Below are 22,072 nucleotides of genomic sequence, written 5' to 3'. Positions count from 1 at the left end.
GTCACCAAATGCTATCTTCTTGAGCGGACCTTACTTAGGTTGTGATCCATCATTAATCACCTTGGGCGGAGTTCTTTGTTTGCCTCATACGTTAAACGATTAAATGCATAAAGTAAATGCACAGAACATAATGGAAATATATTAAATAACCAGTTTCTGTATTATTTCAGCAGTCCATGTACATCAAGTGCTTATAACATTACATCAGACACGACTATCATGATGATACTAAGAAGGAACGGTATGCAATATATAATACCCGAAGGGGTGCGACCAACAGTTGCGTCCAACTGCCCTTTGGGACGACTAACTAACTGACTGTCGTAACTCATTATTACTGACGACAGCATAAACATAATATGACAACATAACATAATGATTATTCCCGGCAACATTTTTCACACTTAGGAGCATAAGGCGGACTTCATAGTACTTAGGAACCATAAACCTCATTGCAAAGCGGACCTTTGATCCATGATCTTAGGAAGGCGGACTTTTTTGGAGTTAGGCACCATCTTCTTATCATCTTGGGCGAACTTCCTTGCCTCCTTGGACCTTCTTCATGGGCGGAGTTGCTTGGGTGGACTTTTTCATGTTCACACACCACTTTGCTTGGGCGGACTTTTTCAAACATGTGCACTTTGGAGGGCGGACTTTTTGAAACATGCTCCAGTGCAATCAAGAGTAGGGCGGACTTTTTGAAACATGCTCCAATACAATCAAGAGTAGGGCGGACTTTTTGAAGCTTGAGGTACCATTGCACTCGCACCTTGGGCAGACTTTTTGGAGTTCATAACATCTATACCTCACCTTGGGCGGACTTTGAGAGTCTCCTTCTTGAATATGGCAGACTTTAAGAATCTCCTTTTCATCATGGGCGGACTTTAAGAGGAACATGATACTTTACTTCACCTTGCAGATTGGGCGGACTTCTATGTTAACTTTGCAACCCTTCCTAGGGCGGACTTTGAGAAGGTCATGACCATGCTTCCCTTCCATGAGGGCAGACTTTTGGAGTTCCTAACATAACATTCACCACCAATCATGATTAGCTAGACTTAGAGAAATACTTGGAAAACTTCAAAATTTGATAACTTCTTCAATTTTAGCCAGATTAACATAATATTTGAAATCCATACTCAAGTAAACCATCCGAAGCGCCATGACCCCTAAAATGTAGGAACTTAGCTTTTTGGGTCAAAACTTGAAAATTTGTACAAACCCTAGGTCCCCACTCTGAAAAAGCAAAAAGTAGACATCCCTAAAAAATAGGGAAAACTTTCTAAAAATAGCCATCCCGGGGATCGAGCCAAAAATGCCAAAAACGAAACTTCCTAAAAAATAGGAAAAAGCAAAAAAATAGAACTTTACAAAAATAGAAAGTTGTCCGAATTTGCTCAAATCAATTGCATTCTTCGTCCTTTGGCATTTCTGGGCACTTTGACGACATCTAGACTCTATTATCAATTGGTTTGCAAAAATTGACTTTCAATCCTTAAGACTCAAACCGTTCAAAGCTGACACATTTGGCAAAACTGAAGCGGAAGGCCACGGGACACTAACAAAAACCCTAGAAAGTAGGAAAAAGGGAGGGTCCCCATTTGCAATGGGGTGATGTGTGAAAAAGGTCACAACAGACTCCTGGTATGCGATCTTGTCTTGTTTCAAATTAATTCTAGCAAGTTGCTACCTTGCTGTTTTAGAAATCAGAATTCAGAAAATAAAAATCAGAATTTTATATTTCCACAAATTGAGTTTCAAAGTATTATATATCTGGTGTATAACTCAATTCCAAGGGTTGTTCCATCATTGGCATCCTAAAATGCATCAAAACCACTTGAAAACTACTAAAACCTCAAACCGGCAGCATTAAAATTCAGAAAAAAATATATCAAAATTGGTTGGGGATCTTTCAGAGAACCATCAGGAGGGGGAGGAGGCTAAGTTTTGAGATTAGCAAGCAAAGGTTTCCAAGAGAGACTTAGATTCCAGCCATCATCACAATTGAGATTAAGTGGTGGTTATTGATTTTGATGGCTTCTAGGAGTTTTCTTTTGAAAAGGTTAGCCTCCTTAGCCTGGATCTAAGAATATTCTAAACAAAAACGATGTTTCAATTAGGAGTGCTCTATAGGAGTTGTCTTGGTGTCACTATCATGTTTGATGTCAACACCATGTTCCTTGAGTCTAGTAATGAAAGAAGAAGTAGTTTCTATGATATAAGGAAGGCCATAGAAGCACCTAATCTTATAGACTCGAGTTTAGGAAGGGGTCTATGGGGTCTTTGATGGACAAGATATGGTTGTGGAGGGGGGCAACCGGTTTGAATGCACATTTGATGCCTTTGTTAACTAAAATATTGGAGATTTTTTATGAAAGACCTTTGATACGAGAGGGTGGTAATGGGCAAAGAGAAGTAGTTAGAATCCTTGGACATGGATTTAGATTGCAACTTGGCTTGATTAAATGCTCTTAGAATATGTTTGTTTTTATAATTGTTAAGTTTGATATAAAAATGCTAAGATAAATGATGGGGGGGAGTATAGCTAAGACAAATTTGTCAACTTTTGCAAACAAAGGGGAATCGAGGAAACTCTCAGCTCCTTATACAGCACAACAAAATTTAGTAGTTGAAAGAATGAAAATGACACATAAAGGAAAAGCTAAATCAATTCTCATGGTTTGTCACCTTGAAGATAAATAACGGGGAGAAGCAATTCATACATTGGCTTATTTGATCGATTGAAGTTTGACTAAACGCTTGGAAAGCAACTCTTTGAAAGAAGCATGGCTAGATAGGAAATCATCTAGGCATTTGAGAATCTTTTGTAGCATTCCCTATAGACATATTCCAAAAGTGGAGAAGAAAGTTTGATGACAAGGATACAAAATGTATCCTTGTTGGAAATGATGACTCTAGTAAAGCCTTTAGATTGTATGATCCCAAGGCGAACAAAATTCACATCTCTAGAAACATTAGTCTTGAGGAAGAGTGTCACCTTCTGAGTATTCACCATGCTGATTTGTCAAAAGAGAAAGGTGATAATGATACATCATCATATTCACCAACAAAGGTTTAGCCCAAATCGAAAAGCATTATTGGATCAATAGAAGAAAGAGAATGTATTGATAAGCCAAATTCAAGCTCATTTCCTCTCCACAATCTAGTGTTCCTCTAAGGAGATCAGAAAGAGGTAGGAGAATGCTTGTTAGTTTGGAGGACTATGATATTGTTAGGAGTTAGGTGCCATCAACCTTTTAAATCCTTGTATCATTTATTCCTCTAATGTTATTGTAATTTACTCGTAAGGGATTATATTGATTTATCAACAATGGTAAAAGAGCTCATGTAAATACAGAGTTCCTTTCAATATTTGGACCTTAGAGAAAGGACAAAATACTTGGGCTTCCCCTTTGGAATCTTCCATTTTGGGTTGTTTGGACACATGTAAGATGCTGTAAGAGCATTTATGACAATTATGACAGATGCCATAAGATTCTATGACAGCATCTATGACAAAGTATTACTATTTTGGTCCGTAGGCACTCATGCATGAGAGATGCTTTATGACAGCTGTAAGAGCATCTATAGGTGGCTATTTTGGGCTGCATGATGATGGTTTTTAGGTGGGAGCATTGGGTTTTTCTTATGAGCTTCATATCACATTAAAGACTCATTTTGTGTATATAACAAGTGGTTCGGAAAGGGTCTTCATCAAGTTTTGTTCAGCCTTTTGAAGTGCAGGTATCTAGGTGACGTCAGATTCTACAGAGGTTTCAAGAGAAGTGTATTGTTGCATAATCTTCTTGGATTAATAATATATTTGCCTCCCTTTCTCTGGTGGAGGTTTTTCCCTTAGGGGTTTCTCCATGTTATTTTGGTGTTATAGTTCTTTCGTTCTTATTTTGATTGTGGAATCACACGTTTACAGGGTTAATCTCTAAGTTTCAGATTTGCAAACACTAAGTTCAAGTAATCTTTGCATGCTTTCTTCACCTTGTTTCTCAACATATATCAGTTATGCATTGTTGACAATTTTTTTCCAAGTACACATGAACCAAGTATTTTTGAGGATGCAATAAAAGAAAGAAAATGGCAAAGTGCTATAAATCAAGAGATGGATTCAATTTGTTGGAACTAGAAATGGGAGTTGGTACCTTTACCTATAGGTAAAGTGGCCACTGATTGTAAATGGGTGTTCAAAACCAAGTTCAAATTTGATTGTTCAATTTACAAGCACAAAGCAAGACTGGTAGCTAAAGGCTACAAACAAATTGAAGGTGTTGATGTGAGGAAACCTTTGCTCCAGCCACAAAGACGATCATAATCAAAATGCTGATAGCACTTGCTTCCTAGCGTAGTTGAAAAATCCAACAAATGGATGCGAAAAGTGCATTCTTGAATGAAGATTTGACAGATGAGGTATATGTGACAACCTCTTAGATTTGTTAAAAAAGAGAGGAACATATGGTATGTTTCCTAAAAAAGGCACTATATGGTTTGAAAAAAGCTCCACAAATTTGATATTCAAAAATTGACAAGTACTTTTGTCAAAGGGGATTTCATGTTTCAGAAATTTGATGCTGATCCAAATTTGTATATTAAGATTTTTAATCAGAAACTACTCGTGGTGTTGCATGTTGACAACTTGATCTGAAGTGAAGAAAATATTAAGGCCAACTTCGAAATGTTTGATCTTGGACTACTTCATTGCTTTCTTAGAGTTGAAGTGTGGCAAAAAATATTCCTCTAAATGAAGTACACCAAAGAAATTCTCACTTGGTTCATCACTAACACTAGTGGACATAGGAAATAAGTGGGCCGAAGACCTAGATGGTAAACTAGTCAATGGAACACTGTATAGGAGTTTGGAAGGAAATATGATTTACTTGACCATTACTCATTTAGACATATCTTATGCCGTTGGAATCAACTGTCGATTCACAAATTTTGGGATATGTTCAAGGAGCAGTACACAGATCTTCAGATTGGATTATTCATGAACGAAGGTTTCAAACTTGGTGCTTTTCTAGATTTAGATTGGGCAGGTTGCACAGACTCTAGGAAATTAACCTCTGGTTACTACTTCAATCTTGGATCTGCCATTGTTTTGTGAAGAAGCAACCTAATGTTGCATTCTCATCCATTGAAGCCGGTTACAAGGCAGTTGTTGCAGCAATATGAAGACAACTTTTTTAGGATTTTCAACATCCACAATTTAATCCCATGATTATGGATTTTGATAATCAAAGTGTGTTGAAGATGTCCAAGAATCCATTGTTCCATACTTGCACAAAGCATATTGAAGTATGCCATTACTTCATTCGTGAGGATGTCGTCAACAAAGAAATTGAGTCAGTTTATACACCAACCAATGAACAGCTTGCAGATGTCTTTATGCAATGTCCCCTTCTTCAACATAGCTGTTCGGGAAGGACCCCTTGCTTATTTCATTCCTGTAGGTGAATTTCGGGGCTTGGGGAGGGAATATTTCTAATTAATTAAATTTAAGTCGTCTTATATTACTATTTTTTTGGGACAACTTTAGTTTAATTAATTATTTTACATAAAAGATGACCATGTGCATTAAAGTGACTTTTCACTGTTTCAGGGAGAAATTGAATTAAATATTAAAAAGGGTCACTTCATACAATTTAAAAATAAAAGTTCTCTAATTTTTACATGTGGAGTATAAGAGGGAGTGCAGAAAGGAAATTAGATTTCCTTTGGTCACTTTCATATTTTCTTTGTTAAGTTTGGATTGCGTTTTCAACTTAAACCCTAGGACGAAAACCATAAGGGTATTTCGTTTCGTGGAAGTGATTTCTCCCTAGCCAAATTGAAGGTGGATTTGTTCAGAATTTACATTTGTGTAAAATCAAAGATTTAGTGTTTGGGCTGGATTGCAATATTCAATGCAAAGTCATAATTGTGCTACAAGTCAAACTTATTGAGATTGTTGACAAATAATAGATTTGAAGAAGATTGCTGTTGAATGGAGACTGCTGAACAAGTGATCTGGTGGAGTCCTAGCATGGGGAGGAGGCTTCTCTTTATTTCCGCCAAGCTGTAGCTGCTGGGTAAAAGGGGTATCACAGCTCCACTATGAGGATTCATGGGTCCTTTTTAAGTGATGTGTAGCCTGAAGAGAGTCATGGGAAATCAAAGTCTTGCCACCAGACTATGAGGAGCTGTGAAGATAAAGGAACAGGGGAGGCGCAAGTGTTTATGGTGACATGGACCTGTTGTGACCATTTCACACATCGCCCCATTAAAATGGGGACCCCCTCTTTTTGCTCATTTTTGCTCGCCTTTCTCTCCGCTTTTTAGGGTTTTGGTTTAGTATGTCAGTTGTCTGGATTAGGGTCAAGCCTTAGGGTTTTCATTTTGACGTTTTTCAGGCCAAAGTCCAGTCAATCTTGAGAGTTTTTTGAGCTTCCTCTCGTAGGATGCAATTTTTGAATAAAGTGAATTCGCCAGAGGCTAAGTGAGTTGGTCTAGTTTCAGTCAGAATTTTGAATGAAAGTCCAAATTTGTCTAAGTGTTGATGATGAGATTTTTGATTTTTGTCCGATTGAGTAATTTTGACCAAATTTTGAGAATTTTGATAATTGATCCCGGGCATTGGAAATGACTTGTTTTTGCCTTGTGAAGTGATTGGACCTTTGAAATCTTGATATTTTGGCTTGTAGAAGCAGAATCGCTCCTATCCCTCAGTGAAGGACCGGAGCTTGTTTTTCAAAATTTTACTGTCTCTGCAGGATCAAGACGAATTTCGGATTGAAAGTGATAAAGGGAGGCATGTTCTTTCCGTTGAATATAATTTGAAGAATTTCACAAACACGGAAATGTGCCAGGAGCAAAAATCGCTCCTGTCCCTCAGTCAAGGACCAGAGCTCAAAATCAAACATTGCCTTGTCCTTGCAGGATTTGAACAATTTGATGATTTGAGGAGATCAAAGGAGATATGTTTCATCAGTTGAATATAATTTGGAAGTGCCTTCGTGAAGAAAATTGGACCTAGAAGCTAAATCACTCCTGTCCCTCAGTCAGGGACCAGGGCGAAATTTATGATAGCTCCCGTCCCTCAGCCAGGGTTCAGAGCGAAATTCCTCATGAGGCATGTTTTGGGCAAAAAGCAAGCAAGTTTTGAGTTTGAAGCAAGTAAAGGAGGTGTAATGAACCGGTTGAAGACAAATTGAAGATTGCAAGACGCCTGATGAACTCCATGTTGGCCTAGGCGCTCCTGTCCCTCAGTCAGGGACCAGAGCGATTTTTGCCGTAGACGAATTTCCCACCAAGTTAGAACGAACTCCAGGCCAAGGATGAATGAAATGGGGCACTACGAGTCCATTGAAGATAATTTTGGAGGTTAGCAAAGTGTGATTGAGCTTGAAAATGCAAGTTCGCCCTTGTCCCTCAGCTTGGGACCAGGGCGAAATATTGTTTATATTGCCTTCCACTCAAGTTCAAGTCACTCCAAGTCAGGGTGTAAGGTGGCAAGGACGTTTTGAGGTGTCTCGACGAAGGATGAAGTATCAAAGACTGCCAAAGATGAAGGGTGTGCACTAAATGCCCAAGTTCGCTCTTGTCCCTCTCCAAGGGACCAGAGCGAAATGTTCAAATGTGTCCAAATTCAAGTTGCCACTCACATTTCAAATGTTCGAAAAGGAGTAAAAAACATCATTTTGAGCCTTGAAGATAATTACAAGTTAATATGATGAAAGATTTACACTATATGTCCAAGATCGCTCCTGTCCCTCAGTCAGGGACCAGAGCGAAATTTTTATGGAGGCTTAAGTTTTGAATGATTATCACATTTCGTATGTTCAAAAGGGATCAAAGGACATCGTTTTACATTGTGAAGGCAATTGCAAATTGATGGAAACAAAGATGAGCCCAGGATACCAAAAATCGCTCCTGTCCCTCAGCCAGGGACCAGGGCGATATTAACTACATCACTCATTTTCTTCCAAAGATCACATCAAAACAAAGTTGCATAAGGTTAAAAACGTCATTTGGAAGGTGACAAGCAAAAAGTGAACGTCAAAAGGTCACAAATTTGAGCTAAAAATAGAAGTTCGCTCCTGTCCCTCACCAAGGGACCAGGGCGATATCAACCTTAGGAGGCATTCGTCTACGAAATCAAGTCACTCAAGCTCGAGATCCCTAGCAAAAATGCCAGTTTCAATGTGGAGATGGAGATTTTGAACGTCAAAGGCGAGAATCAAGGCTAAAATGACAATTCGCTCCTGTCCCTCTCCCAGGGACCAAAGCGATATGGTTCGTATTTCTCAACTTCAAATTTTGGCGCTAAAACATTTTTTGAATTTTTATTAAATGCTAAAAAAATCGATAAATTTGAATATTCAACTAATAGCATTTAAAAATTGCGCATGGATATTTATTAATTAATTTTGCCTATTTAAAAAATCGAACTAATAAAAAACGAAGGCATTTAATTAATTAAATTATTATTTTGAATAAAATCAAATTGAGCGCTTGATTTAAATTCTTTTATTTGCAAAGTCGGCCATTGGTTTTTATTAAAATTGCTTTTAATTATCTCATTTTTACCAAGTCGGCCTAAGGTAATGGAGGGGGTAAGTGCCTATAAAGGGAGGGTGGTTTATTTCATTTTCAAATTATCATTTAAACCTTCATTCATATGCGATTTTGGAGAAGTGCGAATCAAGGTGCGAATTTAGCAAAGGAAGTGGTGCGAAATTATCATTAAAGGAGAAGTGCGATTTGTGTTCAAGTGGAGCGAATTTCCATTTCAAGCTAGGTGCGAACATCATCCAAAGGAGTGCGAGTTTGAGTTGAGCGAACTTGCCAAGGACTACGTTGAAGACCCCCCTCCAAAGGTGGCAAAATTGCTAAGGTGGACGTTTGTTTGAAGAAGATCGCGTGGAAAAGCTTCAAGCATCGATTTTTGCCTCGGCGATTCTCTTTATTTTGCATTTTAGAGTTAGCTCTCAAATAAGGTATGGCAAGATCCCTTGTTTTAATTTTGAATTTTGATCGTCATGGCCTTGAATTGTGAATTTTGAAATTTTGAATTTCAATAGCTCAATCGTTTTTAGGAAATGATAACTCAAGGACTTATCATGAAGTTTCCTAAAATTAATCTAATCTAGTTATACATTGCGAAATCTGTTACTTATTATGAAATGTTATGTAGGTATGGCGACCCCGAAGGCGGGAGCATCCACCAGTCGTCCAGCTCTCATGAAGGAAGATCAAAAGATTGAAGAAGTGGAGACCAAGATCGTGTCGAAGTGGAGCAACATTGGAGATACCAACTTGGGCAACTTCAGTACGAAGAAGTTTCGAGAGGTCCCTTACATTGGCAAGCCATCACCTGTCGCCCGGAGGATAATTGAAAGTGGCATCATTAAGGCAGCCGGCTTCCCTCCAGCAGTACAGTGCCATGAGTTGATGATCGAGTGTGCTCGTCATTATGATCCTCAGTCCAGAACGATCGTGTCCAATGAGGGAAACACTTTAGCTTATCTTTCAGAAGAGGCTATAAGCGAGGCTTTCCATCTTCCAGAGCACAGAGATATGGTCTATAAGAGCATAGAAGGAGCCAGGTCCATGTACGAAGATGATCCAGATGCTTGCCTAAGCATCATTAACAAGAACTGGTTACTCAAGAGTCGTCCTCGCCTGAGCAAGATCCCGAACACACCACATAGGATCGATTTCTAGGAGGAGTACAGAGATTTGATTACAATGCTCAACCGAGTCACAGGAGCCCCTCAGGCCTTCTACTTTGAGAAGTGGATGTTCTACTTTATCCAGGTGATAGTTCAGGGAAAAGGAACAATTCATTGGGCTAGGATGATTAGCCATTGCTTGGACGTACAGTTGAGGAGACTCAAGGCTACCAAGTCCTTCCACATGAGTTCATACGTCATATATGCCTTGATCAGGAGCTTTGAGTACGCAGGACTACCTCACAGAGGAGTGATTGGAAGAGGACCCGACGAGGTCAGAGTTTGTGATTCTTATGTCCACTTGCATCATCCGCCAGGAAGCAACTACAAGTTAGTTAATGATACCTTCACGATGAACATCACAAGGACATTGCAAGGCGGGATTCACAACAGATTATCTCAGGATGCGTAGGAACTAGTAAAGAGGTACGGTGCTTGGTTTATCCAATTTCCGAATTTTACTTATATCAGAGTTCATGGATGTCCTTCACCTCCATACATGTTGCCGAGATATCCGACAGACAGAATTGTGTTACTTGAAGTAACAAGACAGTTGGCAGCATATGCGAAGGCATTCAGACACAGACATGGAAATGGAGTTCCTGTACCTATCATATTGGGCAATTCAGTTTAGGTATGTCCTAATGCTTTAGCCATGGATGACGCAGAGAAGGAGTTAGCTTTGTATTCTTTTTCATTCTTTGCTTTGAGAGAAAGCTTTGATCCACATGGATATATAGAAGAGACAGTTGGTAGGAAGTTTAAGCATGAGTTTCAGATAGAAGATTTTATGATGAATCTCTTAGATGATCTTGAAGTGAAAAGAAAGATGCATTCTAGATTGCCTTTGGATTTCATCAGGAAATGCAAGATTTATAGAGTGGCCGACCAAGCTCAGGACAGTGGCAGACATCTCCAGTCATCCTATGATCGAGAAAGCAAATCAGTAAGGTTAGATTGGAATGAGCCCGAAGTTGTGGATCTAGATGCTTTGATGGCTCCAATCTTGTCTTGTACTCGCAGATGGGTCGATGTGCAGCATCAGAAGTTGAGAGAGCAAGGCATAGCTATGACTTTCACTTTGGAAGAGAAACCAGTCGAAGGTGGAGCTAGTGTAAGCGAAGGCAATCCCAATCCCAGTAATACAAGTGAAGGCAACCTTCGAAGTGCAAGTGAAGGCAATCTCCATCCAAGAGGTTCGAAGAGGAAAGAAAGACCTGAAAAGAGAGAATCTTCCAAGAAGAAGCAAGGGGCCAACTGAGATCGTTCATCCGGCACATCTTCTCGACTAGAGAAGAGGACACTTGAAGTGGAAGAGTCCATGGAGTCAATGGTACAGAATGATAAAGAAGGACAGGGACCTCAAGGGTCACCAAGTGGATCTCTCCAAGATTATGAGTTACATGAAGACAAGAACAATGACGAGGTAACATCTCCTCCCAGAGAAGAAGAAACATTGCATAAGGAGATACAAGTTAAAGAGACAAGATCTGCCATCCCAGATTGGTTGAAGGAAAGATTAACGAAGGTGATTGTGATCGAAGACGAAGACAATATAATTGATTTGGAGAGCCTTGTTGGATGTTCTCAGGAAGTGACAGAGAAGAGGAAGGCTACCAAGATGTCCAAGATGATTAGAGATGAGACTGGATCCAGAAAATTACAGATAGCTACACCGGCAGTGGACAAGTATGAAGGGGAGATCCTAGCAGAGGAATATGATATAGAGACATTTGAGCTAGGTCCATCCACAGCCGAACAGACGATGGACGATGCCACCGATTCATTTGAGGCCTTGAAAGACAAGCTTAGAGAAGAAATGGAGAAGAATAGAAAGCTTGAGAGAGAGGTCGGTGCATGGAGAACATATTTTAGCCATCTCAATGAGCCTTTGGGATGTCAGGATCCAGCAAGATCACCTGTGCAGGCACTTCCCCTTCAATCAATTAATGAGGCAGAGAGATTCAGGAGTATGGTCCAGCGTATGAGTACTTGGATGGACAAATCTCATACAGTTGTCGTAGAATTTGCAACAAGGATGATGAAGACTATTCATAGGGCTATCCAGGTTCTTGAGATCATCCACAACTTGATGATAATAGTAGCTGCTTTTGCTCATACCAAAGATGTTATCATTCCTGTCTTGCGAGTAATCAGACAGACATCTAGGAAGGTCTTAGCGCAGGAAAAGATCATGGATGGAGGACCTCACAGTTTACTTCAGTGGTCAACCTTACTCCAGATGAAGGAGGTGCTCTTTGAGGACATTAGTACTAGATGTGGCCATGTTGAGGAGGTGATCAACCCGATCCAGGACAGAGTATTTGAGGTACTTCGTACCATTCTTGGCAGGAGGATCGAAGTTGAGACAGATGTGGATTTGCAGGAATTGGAGGATAGAATCAAGGTCATCTTTTGCAAGGACGCTAATATCACAGATGAGCAACAGGACCAGATGTTTGCTACCATGACCAGATGTTTGCTACCATGCTCCTGATTGAAAAGACTAAGGAACTCGAACCTGAATGGGACGCTGCTCTTCTCGAGGCATTTGATCAGGGCATCCACTTAGAAGAAAGAATGAAGAATCTTCCCGAGATTCCAATTGCTGAGATCGAAGGAATTGTATCAAGATTCATTGCATATGCTAAAAAGGAGCATTGGAAAGGGAATAAGATTCTAGATGAAAGGTTGTTATAGATGACATGGCATCTTAATTGTCATTGGTCTATGTCTCCTAGATTTTTGTGCCAAATTTAATATTTGGCTATGCATTTAATATTGTTCAGTAAAAAGGAGGCTATTTGTAACAAACCCTAATTAGGGTTTAGGTGTCATGATCTTGACCGTTGATCTGCTTTTGATCTGGACCATTCATTGTAATTGAGGATGCTATTTATACCCTCATTTCATTTCATTTTGTCATTAGAAGATTAGAAATTAGAAGATTAGGAATTAGATATCAGAGAGCTAGAAATTATTGATGTATTAGAGAAATTAGAGTTTAGAAATAAGTTATTTTTGTAGCAAGATTGAGCTTTGAAGAAAGAATTCAAACAATTGTTGTATATGATGGCTTTGAGATCAATGAAATATTGAAGTTATGGTGTTTTGTTACAATTCTCTTGGTTATCTTCATGGTTGTTCGATTTTCTCGAATCATTCTCAATCAAAGTAGTGTGTTAATTCGAATGATAAAGTGTTGGACTTGATCTTTGGTAGGATTCGCTTTCCAAACCACTAGCTTCTTGCTGATTGTAGGAATGCCTTGCGTGGTCGACTGGATATACTTGAATCACTTAAACCTTCAATCGTTGTTGTATCTTGGATATGTACCTTCGTGGTAGTGTCTTTGATCTTTGATGTATTGAAAATCATTTGTTACCTTAGAAGATCGCATCAATTTCAATTGAGTTGTTAATTTATGGCGAAATTGAAGTTGGTAGAATCTCACCAAGCCTTGTCCACATTAAGTCATTCTTAGGGTTAGACTAGATTAGACCTCTTGCAAACCCTATCCTTTTGTTATTTTTTGAAAAAGCTTGTTTCGTTTAGCAAAATCTTTGGCAACGTAAGGCCCCTTGATGACACAGCAATCACAACGACCACTGGTGCTTATCCACACGTAGAGACCCTACCAAAAAGAACATTGGAGTCATCCTAACTGATCCTTCTTACGAATCTTCAGCAGTTAGCGACTTTATTCAAGAGAGGATAAGATGCCTTTGGGTATTTTATTCTGTGTATGATTGTGTACAAAATACACTTCAACAGGACCTATTGCTGATGTTTCTAAGTTGCCATCACCACCTTACTTCTCTTTCTGTGCTTGGTCAAGGAGGACACGGTCATTCATAAATATCTCAGTATTTATTTTATGGGGTGCTGAAAACCATTTTGAGGTGGACTTGAAGAATCTTAGAACAGCTTTTGGGAAATTTTGTTTTAGCCACCTGATCATAGCCTCTTTGTAACAGGAAAATTATATGAGGTCAGAGATTGTTACTGAACTCTGATTTTTTGTATTAAAATATCTGTTATTTGTAAGCATTGAAAATCAGAAGTTTATGCAGAAATTGTATATGTGAACAGCTATATTTCAATTTGCAATAGTTAGCATTGTCATATGTATTTCAATATATGTGGTATTTTGTCAAATGCTTATGCATCCTTCCTGAGAAAATTTGCAAATCAAGCAAGCAAACATTACATGCACACAGAGAAATCAATAAGGGTCTTTGCACTTCACCAAGCCTTTGAGTAGAGATAAGTTTGTATATTTTTGAGAAGGCATTAGAGTTAAATGTTCTTCACTTGTAGATGGGTAGCTGATAAGTTATTTGTTTTTGTGATAAAGTTTATTGGGGAGTGTTGGAAATTGTAAACTCTATTCATCACAATCCCTAAGCATCTGTCATGTAGAGATAACATAGAGACCCAACTGTCTATATATTTTACCTATTTAAAGGATCTTTGGATCCCCAAATGAATCATAAACAAATCTATTCAAAGCTCCCAATTTCAACACAAAGTCTGATCTAAAATGTTGACACTAAAACTTCTTATTTACTACAAAAAACATGGATACTTATTATGTGTTTTGCCAGAAAGGCCCCACAATATGTGTTAAGGGATGGGAATAAGTGTGAGTCCCCAACAGATTTAGGGATAGTTCCCCTCAGACATTAGACTCCAAGCCAAAAGATGTACGATTATTTGTGCATCCCCTAAGAGGCTTTGTTTCCTCCACAGTGTTAATTTTAGTGATCAGATTTAGATATAACTTAGAAATAACACAAAGCAATCACACAAAACGGACAAGACACCAAGAATACCCTGGGAAAACCTCCCTCTTGGAGGAAAAACCCAGCTTCAAGTCCAGCTCAAAATCCTTTAATCATGAGCAAATTACAAGTACAATGAAGATCGGATCACTTATCTGATTAAGTCACCAACCTTGGGCAGAGGTTTGCCCAATCTAAATCACTGATGTGCAGGCTCTAATTCGCTGATCCCACAAGTAGGGTTTCGGCACCACAGAAGAGGATGATTGCTGCTCTAAATTAGTGAGTTAGACAACTCAATATCGCCCAGCATAGTCGCCCATAATTTGCACAAGTCTGCTCCACACGGGTGATCAGATTTGGGTCTGGAATGGAGCTCAGAATGATCAATAGTTCGCCCAGATATAAGGTAGATTCACAGCTCGGACTCCACACTAATTCGCCCAGCCACAAGAACAGATTCGCATTAATTAGGATGACAAATTTGCTACTAGAAGACCACGGATAGCAGAGAAAATATTCGCTGATGATGGAATGCTTATATTTGAATGTGTAGATTGAGTCTTGTTATATACAAGATTCAATCATCTTCTTTCCCAAGTCGGCTGACCTATTTGGCCGACTTGATTTCATATTTTGTTCCTTTACATTGGCACCCAAATTTGGGATTATAATTGAACTACAAGTTACATTATTTTCTCTAATTGGGCCCAGCCCAATACTTTACAAGTAATTGCTCATGATATTGTTGTTATTACAATATACATTAAATTTTAATTGCCACTTACGCAACATAAAAATTTAATCAACATAATCCGATCTAGCTATCACATTTCAACACTCCCTCTTAGCTAGAGAGGATTCTATAAAAAATTGAGTCACATCATGACCATGCTCCATCATGCACTTCTACGGAGGATGGATCCAAAAACTTTCATTATGCACACCTGCAAGAAATGAATACACAAATATATATATAAATACACATCATGAACTTCTTTCATGATATCCATCATGCACATCCACAAAGGATGGATCTGAGATACAACCATAGATATCCATCATACACATCCACAGAGGATGGATTCAAAGAATACGGTCATGGATTCCTTCCATGATATCCATCATGCACACCTACAAAGGATGGACCCACCTTACACTCCGCAGAGGGTGGAAGAGGTATTATACCTCAAAGAAACTACCACCTTGCACTCCACAGAGGGTGGTCCCACCTTGCACTCCGTAGAGGGTGGAAGAGGTATTATACCTCAAAGAAACTACCACCTTGCACTCTGTAGATGGTGGATGATATACACAATGTATCATAGGAGCTGAAAACTCCCTCTTAGCCAAAGTATATTCCAAAGAAACAAGGAACACATATTAGTTCTATCATAAAACATAGAATCATGATCAAGAACATCCTTGTAATAATCATATAGCAATTATAAATTCAGAACTAATTTGAATTCAAATGTTTAGCCATACTCTCTCAAATCCAACACTAGAGATGTAAATCAGATTTCAATATCAATGGTTAGAAAACAACAATATGTTTAAGCTTTACTAAATATAATGCATTCACTAAGGATTATGGGGAATATGTAACTCCCTCTTAATCCCTATCTAAGTGATAAATTCACAAAACTTGTTGATTTACTCTTACTTACGAAATGGACCCATAGCATAGTTTAAAAAATCTATCAACTATATCCTTAATTGAAAGTGAGAGTTGAAAGCTTGTATAGGCTTTCACATCTAATCCCGATGGCATGAGTTGATTTGAGGTTGGACTCTTTAGGCCATGCAAGAACTCTTCCTTTAGAAAATACAACTTGATAACCTTTATCTTCTAGAGCAGATATAGAGATTAGATTCCTTTTTATTCCAGGTACAAACAAAACATTACCGAGATGAAGGGAAATACCAGAATCTAATTTTAATGAAGTAGAGCCAAAACCTTCTACTGCATAACGAGCATTGTCACCAATAGTGATATGAAGGTTGGACTCGTTCTCCACCAAATCTAAGAGATGTTCTCGATAGCCTGTGATGTGTCTAGATGCACCACCGTCAATCAACCGCGTGTTACTATCTGACTGAATATTGCTTGACAAGGCTGAGACAAAGAGGAAATCTTCATTATATTGTTGTTCTGAGACTTCATTTAGGTTTGCTTCTCCTTTCTTGAGCTGAGATTGACAGTCCTTTGCAAAGTGACCAAACTTGTTACATTGGAAAAATCGGATGTGAGACAAGTCCCTTGACTTCTTCCTTGAATCAGGAGTAGAGGGTCTGAAATCTCTATTTCTCTTGAAGATATTCTTCTTCCAATGGCCACCTTCCTCCTTAGTTGAGAGGACATGATGAACATTGTCACGAGGGCTTCTGATTTTTCCTTTAGCAGCCAAGCGTGATTCTTCTTGAATTCAATCTCCCCTCAATCGATCAAATTGAGGAAGCTCAACTCTTGCACTGATTCCTTGAACAAAAGGTTCCCATGATGGAGGAAGACCATTTAGAGCCATCATAGTTAGGTCACTATCTTCAACAGTCTTTCCAACTATAGAGAGTTGATGCTTTAGCTCAGAGATCCTCATGAAGTAAGCAGCTACAGGTTCTTCCTTCTCTAATTTGATGTGATTAAGCTGCTGCCTTAATGATAGTATATGACTGGTGTTGTTGATCACATACATCTTTTCCAAAGTGCTAAACAATTCTTTTGTAGTCTTCATTTTGGAGATGCTTGACACAATATGATCTTTGACGGAGTCTATTATTATCCTTCATGCTTGGTAGTCCTTCTTCCAAGCTTCCTTTTCTTCTTCGCCACTAGGTTCAGCAACATCCTTACTGACATATTCAGCAAGGTCATTCAAGGCCACCATTATTCTGACCTTCCAAGAAGTGTAGTTGACAGAACCTTCCAACCTATCTTCAGTCCTAAGATAAGAAGCCATAAAAACTGAACTTTGAACAATAGGTTAGACTGAAAAATGATAAATCTGATCACAACTATTTATGAACCAAGCTCTGATACCATGTTAATTTTAGTGATCAGATTTAGATATAACTTAGAAATAACACAAAGCAATCACATAAAAGAGACAAGACACCAAGAATACCCTAGGAAAACCTCCCTCTTGGAGGAAAAACCCTGCATCAAATCCAGATCAAAATCCTTTAATCATGAGCAAATTACAAGTACAATGAAGATCAGATCACTTATCTGATTAAGTCACCAACCTAGGGCAGAGGTTTGCCCAATCTAAATCACTGATGTGCAGGCCCTAATTCGCTGATCCCACAAGTAGGGTTTCAGCAACACAGAAGAGGATGATTGCTACTCTAAATTAGTGAGTTAGACAACTCAATATCACCTAGCATAGTCGCCCATAATTTGCACAAATCTGCTCCACAAGGGTGATCAGATTTGGGTCTGGAATGGAGCTCAGAATGATCAATAGTTCGCCCAAATATAAGGTAGATTCACAGCTCAGATTCCACACTAATTCGCCCAGCCACAAGAACAGATTCGCATTAATTAGGATGACAAATTTGCTAGTAGAAGACCACGGATAGCAGAGCAAATATTCGCTAATGATGGAATGCTTATATTTGAATGTGTAGATTGAGTCTTGTTATATACATGATTCAATCATCTTCTTTCCCAAGTTGGCTAACCTATTTGGCCGACTTGATTTCATATTTTATTCCTTTACATTGGCACCCAAATTTGGGATTATAATTGAACTACAAGTTACATTATTTTCTCTAATTGGGCCCAGCCCAATACTTTACAAGTAATTGCTCATGATATTGTTGTTATTACAATATACATTAAATTTTAATTGCCACTTAGGCAACATTAAAATTTAATCAACATAATCCGATCTAGCTATCACATTTCAACACACAGTTTCATAACAAAAAGTGGAACATGTTAGAACTTGAACAAGAATATAATGACTTATAGGAGTTGATGTTAGCATCTAGGTTTAGCCATTTTTTTTCTAGGATCAACCTTATTGGAATAATATCTACTATTTTGTCAAGTTTGATGCTTGTCAATGTTGATAATGCACATAAGCAAGTCATAGATACTCACATCTAGACCAACACATTCAAATTTATATCAACATAAGTGTTCTAAGTACATTTTGGAAAGTTATCATGTGGGGTTTGAAGCTCAACGTGATTGTCTTCAATGGTTTCTCTTTTATAGCATCTCTGGATTACATTGTTCTCACCTGATTAGAGCTTGAGGTTGAAGATCTACCTCTGCCTATTAGTGTCATTTTAGCACCTCTAGTATTGTGCATCACTAACAATTATGACTATAGCCATTTGTACAAACTTTAATACTCGTAAATAGTCAATGCATGATATTCCAGTGCAGTAGAATTATAGCTGGATATTGAATCAATCGACATTCATTGGTATAGGATTCATTGACAGCATCTCTTACATGTGAAAAGATTTACTACTGATGAATACTCATTTGGTTTAATCTATCTAGATACTTTCTATTCTCTCTAATCTTTATATACCAGGGATTTCCTTATGCCTATAGAAATGATGTAACTTGCAAGTAGTGTTCTGTCCTGTGTACAAAAGTGGCCTAAACCATATCAGGACTGCAATTGTTGATTGTATTTTGACAAGATATTTCAATACTAGCTGGCTAAGGGAGCATTTGGGCCATTTCTGTCCCGATCAGGAATGAGGAGTCATGTATCTGGTTTATTCGTTTATTGTGCATGTTCTGTTTCTGTTACCACTAAATTAAAGTGCTCATTTAAAGTCAACATTGAGAAGAGAGATGCCACTCAGTGAAACATATTCTTTCCTGTAGGCTATGAATGAATTTGAGCAGAGTTGTTGTTTGACAGTTGACACCATAGATGGGTTGCTAATGAATGCTACCTTCTGAATCTTTGATTAATGAGTGTTCATTTAGCACATATTGCCTAATAGATTGGGAACAAATGAAACCAAACTCTTTTTTGAAATCAATGGGACTAGAGTATTAGTGTTAAAAATGTGATACTGCTATTTTTATTGGCTCTTGATATTCAAGTAATATATTGAGTAAAAAAATACATCCTTTTTATCCCATGAGAAGCTTGTTATTTTTCCTCATTTGATTTGCGAAGTGTTGAGCTTCTGATCAAGATCGGCCAATTTAATTTTCTGATTCTGCACTGATGGTTGGTCCGTGGGGATCTTCTTAATGGGTTTGTATTTTCACTGTTGGTTCAGCGATGATTTAATACTTATTTTGATGACAGTAAAGTGTGTAATTTGTAGCATGTAGGTGAAAATAAACTTGCGGTTTTTATACATTTTGGATTTTGCCTATAATATGCTAAATCTTCACTGGAAAAGGAAATTTGAATGAAATTTCTTTATGGGCAGCTTGTGAACGACTTGTTCTATTGGGAGTAGATGCCAAAGAATTAAGGGACTACAGTATCCTCCTCTACCATTGTGGTCTGTATGAGCAATCATTTGAATACCTAAAGCTGTACTGCAGGTCTAAGGTACTTTTATTCATAATGAATTCATTCTTTAGAGAATTCTGGGCTGGTCAAACTGTTGGTTGCCTTCAATTTATTATCTTAATAATTTAAATGAAATTTAAAAGGTTAAGGAATGGTGAGAGAAGCAACGATTAAAAATAAATCAACAGTGTAGGATTTCTCTTCATCACATCCAAAATAAGGCTTTCCCAAAAATTCTGCACTTATTGTACATATTCTGATATTTCTTCACATTAAATTAAACTTGACATTCATACGTGTGATTACTGGCAAATGCAGAACACTTCCCAAACAACAGTTTCATCTTCTAATCCATTTGAAGATCAAGAGAACACTGCAGTAGAGAAGTTCATGGCACGTCTAAAGCTTATTCTGATGGAGGAAGGTTGGAGCAGGCCTTCTATTGGCAAGCATCAATGGGGTTCAAGTTCTGAACCATGGTAGTATCTGCCATTTTCTACTCTGGTTGGCGGTGATAACAGTACATAACATCTTCCATAAATGTACATAACTGAGAAGATGGAGGTTGTAAGATAAATTTTTGGAAATGCTGTAAATTTTTTAATTCCTATTAGTAAAGCACTCCTTCAATATAAATGTCTTATTATGCTTGATAGGTATGGAATTCAACTTCAAGGGTCAACCATGTATATAACAAACCGCTTGTTGCATCAGCTGTGTTTATATTCCCAGAATCAGTTTGTCTCTGGATGATTATTTTGTAGGAGACATCATACAAAAGATTTTTACTAAACATTCAATTCTTAAATCCTTATTAAAGGATAATTTTTATGCAAGACACCTCTACAGCTATTTGATAGCATAAGCTATCTTGCAAGATGTTACTGAGAATCTCTCTCTTGCTGATTGGGGTTGTGTCCCTGGAAAATACAATTTTTAATTGAACCTTCTCCATCTCAAATTTGTTAAATTTAAGAGTTTCCGACTATGAGCAAATTTTATTTTCCTTATGAGGAGTGCTAGTTGATAATTAATATGTAGAAAAGGGTCCCAAATGAAAATTTAGGAACAGTGGATAGTTCATTGCAGGAAACACTATCCAGGAGCAAGACAGATCCTCTCTGGCTTTTAAGTCAGCCTTAATTATGGGAGGCTACAGCACATGAAATGTGTGATAAAAAATATTTGAGTTTCATCTTGTAATGTGGACATTACTGGACACAATGAGATTTTTACTGTTTAGTTGGAGCATCAAATTTTCAATTGTGAAGATTATCCAAATTGTTGTTTTCTGATACATCTTCTATGATATAAGCGGGCAGATAGTTGTAGAGGCATGATGTAGCTTAGAGATTAAGAAAATATATAGACTTGAAAAGAAGGTAAATAATAGTCCAATTTGAAGCTACCGAGTTTTTTGTTATACTAGTTTGATTTGTGCAAACTTTGGTGTTGATAAACACTGTTGGAGGTACATTTTGGGCTTGGGATTTGACAGAGTGAAAAAAGGGTAAAAACCTGGCAAGGCTTAAGCCAAAACAAGTGGAAAATTTTATTTAGTCAAAATAACCCATAAGATGACTATGATCACTTGGCGGCACAAAAACTCAGTTCATGTTCTAAATCATGTTCTACTCGCATAAATGCTGAAAAGAAGATATATGGTCAGAGTGAGGGATGTGCATTTTTCTGAATTTTGTGCTCCTTTTTTTTAATGAGCATCTTTGAGTGCAGATTTTTTAAGTCACTCTGATATGCAGGGCCCAGTAGGCTTTGGACGTTTCAAGGTTTCCCAAGACTTACGGAGTATCAAAACTGTGACATATGCTTATGACTCTATAGGGTTGAAGAGCAATTGATGAGAAAGCTACTATGGGTTGAAGAGCAATTGATGAGAAAGCAACAGCTTTCTCATCAATTGCTCTACAACCCTATAGAGTCATAAGGCACAGTAAGGGCTGGGTTTGATCCTCGATGAAGCAGAACGTAAAGAAAACTGACAAGTGACATGAGATTTTTATTGGCAGTGTTCAATGAGATGCATTTAGAAATGGCATGCAAT

At 38.1% G+C, this 22,072-nt stretch overlaps 1 protein-coding gene across 1 annotated transcript in view; it reads left to right on the top strand.

Moving 5' to 3' along the window:
• The window catches only part of LOC131032241 (uncharacterized), a 65,105-nt gene extending 44,082 nt beyond the window's left edge, over window positions 1–21,023 (top strand). The window contains exons 7-8 of the mRNA XM_057963192.1: window positions 19,925–20,049; window positions 20,329–21,023. Coding sequence (XP_057819175.1) covers window positions 19,925–20,049; window positions 20,329–20,493 — 290 coding nt within the window. The 3' untranslated portion in view covers window positions 20,494–21,023. The remainder of the gene's footprint in view (window positions 1–19,924; window positions 20,050–20,328) is intronic.
• The last annotated feature ends 1,049 nt before the right edge of the window (window positions 21,024–22,072 follow it).

Source organism: Cryptomeria japonica, chromosome 10, assembly GCF_030272615.1.
Source record: "Cryptomeria japonica chromosome 10, Sugi_1.0, whole genome shotgun sequence".
Taxonomy (NCBI): domain Eukaryota; kingdom Viridiplantae; phylum Streptophyta; class Pinopsida; order Cupressales; family Cupressaceae; genus Cryptomeria; species Cryptomeria japonica.
This window is presented reverse-complemented; position numbering and strand designations above follow the sequence as displayed.